The 1,573-nt window shown below is 39.0% G+C and overlaps 1 protein-coding gene across 1 annotated transcript; it reads right to left on the bottom strand.

Annotated features, from left to right (window-relative positions):
- Positions 1-889: 889 nt before the first annotated feature.
- Positions 890-1,372, bottom strand: LOC147559058 (uncharacterized). The gene has a single exon (XM_086659142.1). It carries the CDS (start codon positions 1,370-1,372, stop codon positions 890-892), a length of 483 nt encoding a protein of 160 aa, XP_086515268.1.
- Positions 1,373-1,573: the final 201 nt, after the last annotated feature.

The following is a 1,573-nucleotide window of genomic DNA, read 5'->3' as shown; positions in this document are numbered from 1 at the left end:
AATTTAAAACAATAAAAAAAAATTATTTCCACCTCACCCCTCTCTCTCTCTCCACCTCATCTCTCCCTACACCTCATCTCTCCCTACACCTCACCCCTCTCTCTCTCTCTCTCTCTCCAATTCACCTCTCTCTCTCTCCAACTCTCTCTCTCCTACTCACCCCTTTCTTCTCCGGCAAGGTGGCCGGCCGGAAAATTTTCCGGCCGGCCACCTTCAAACTTAAAAAAAAAAAAAAAATTTCTCTCTCCTCTCTCTCTCTAAATTTTTTTTTTTTTTTTTTTAAAATCTCACCACTCTCTCTCTCTCTAAAACTCCGGCGAAGGGGGTTCCCTTCGCCGGAGTTTTAGAGAGAGAGAGAGTGGTGAGATTTTTTTAAAAAAAAAAAAAAAATTTAGAGAGAGAGAGGAGAGAGAAATTTTTTTTTTTTTTTAAGTTTGAAGGTGGCCGGCCGGAAAATTTTCCGGCCGGCCACCTTGCCGGAGAAGAAAGGGGTGAGTAGGAGAGAGAGAGTTGGAGAGAGAGAGAGGTGAATTGGAGAGAGAGAGAGAGGGGTGAGGTGTAGGGATAGATTAGGTGGAGAGAGAGAGGGGTGAGGTGGAAATAATTTTTTTTATTGTTTTAAATTTAGAATTAAGAAGGGTAGTAATGACATTTATCTGAAAATAGGGGGCCATATTTGAATTTACGAAAAAAAGGGGGCCATAAAGGAAGCTGGTCACAAAGTAGGGGGCCATATAGGAATTAACTCTCCTTGTATTTTAGTTGATAAATATTGTTATAACGTTTATTCCTATTAATGGCAGAATAGTTTCAACAAAAAAAAAAAGTTTGGGCTTGACTTAGTTCAACAAAAAAAAAAGGTTTGAGCTTGACTTTCTTTTACTACTCTTCATTCCTTTTTTTTCACCAAATCAGTATTCATATCTAAAATGGAATTCCAAATCCTATGCCTGCGGTTTTTCTTTCCCCATTTCGCCAATGAGTCCGCCACCGAGTTACTGTCTCTTGGGATGTAGGAGAATCGCATCTGGGAAAACCTATCCTTTAAACTCAGAATATGGTCCAGATGTTTAATGGATTGCCATTGACATGACCGACGCTGATCCTTCAAGTAGGAAATGATATTCAGATTGTCGCTTTCGAGATGGACATGTGAGACTTGTAGATCAATGGCCCATAAAGTCGCAGTCTTAATCGCTATGCTTTCACATTCTTCTACGTTTTGACCTCGGATAAAGTCTGCACGAGCTGCAATAAAGGTTGAGTCTGGGTCATAAATGATACAGCCGATGCCTGCCGGGTCTGCCAAATTTGTGAAAGAAGCATCCACATTGATCTTGAGAAATGGAGCCGAAGGAGGACTGTCTCTCATTCTTTTTTATGGAGTATAAACTAATATGCTTCTTTTTATGTTATTCAAGTGTGTATAGTATTAATTATTTACAATAAAGTTATACTGTTCAAACAAGTTACAAGTTAGGCGTAACTGAGTTGGTTGTGTGTACCATATAGGAATTTTTAGTTCGAAAGCCAAATAAAATCTTTGGACAATTCACTCTTAAACAACAATTTA

The sequence above is a fragment of the Eschscholzia californica genome, unplaced genomic scaffold, assembly GCF_041429995.1.
Source record: "Eschscholzia californica isolate CP2 unplaced genomic scaffold, dmEscCali1.0.p SCAF_2, whole genome shotgun sequence".
NCBI classification, from domain to species: Eukaryota; Viridiplantae; Streptophyta; class Magnoliopsida; order Ranunculales; family Papaveraceae; genus Eschscholzia; species Eschscholzia californica.
The sequence above is the reverse complement of the archived record's forward strand: the minus strand, read 5'-3'. Positions and strand labels throughout refer to the sequence as shown.

Excerpts from the sequence above, each read along its gene's own strand:
- LOC147559058 (XM_086659142.1), bottom strand. The coding sequence starts at position 1,372 with ATGAGAGACAGTCCTCCTTCGGCTCCATTTCTCAAGATCAATGTGGAT.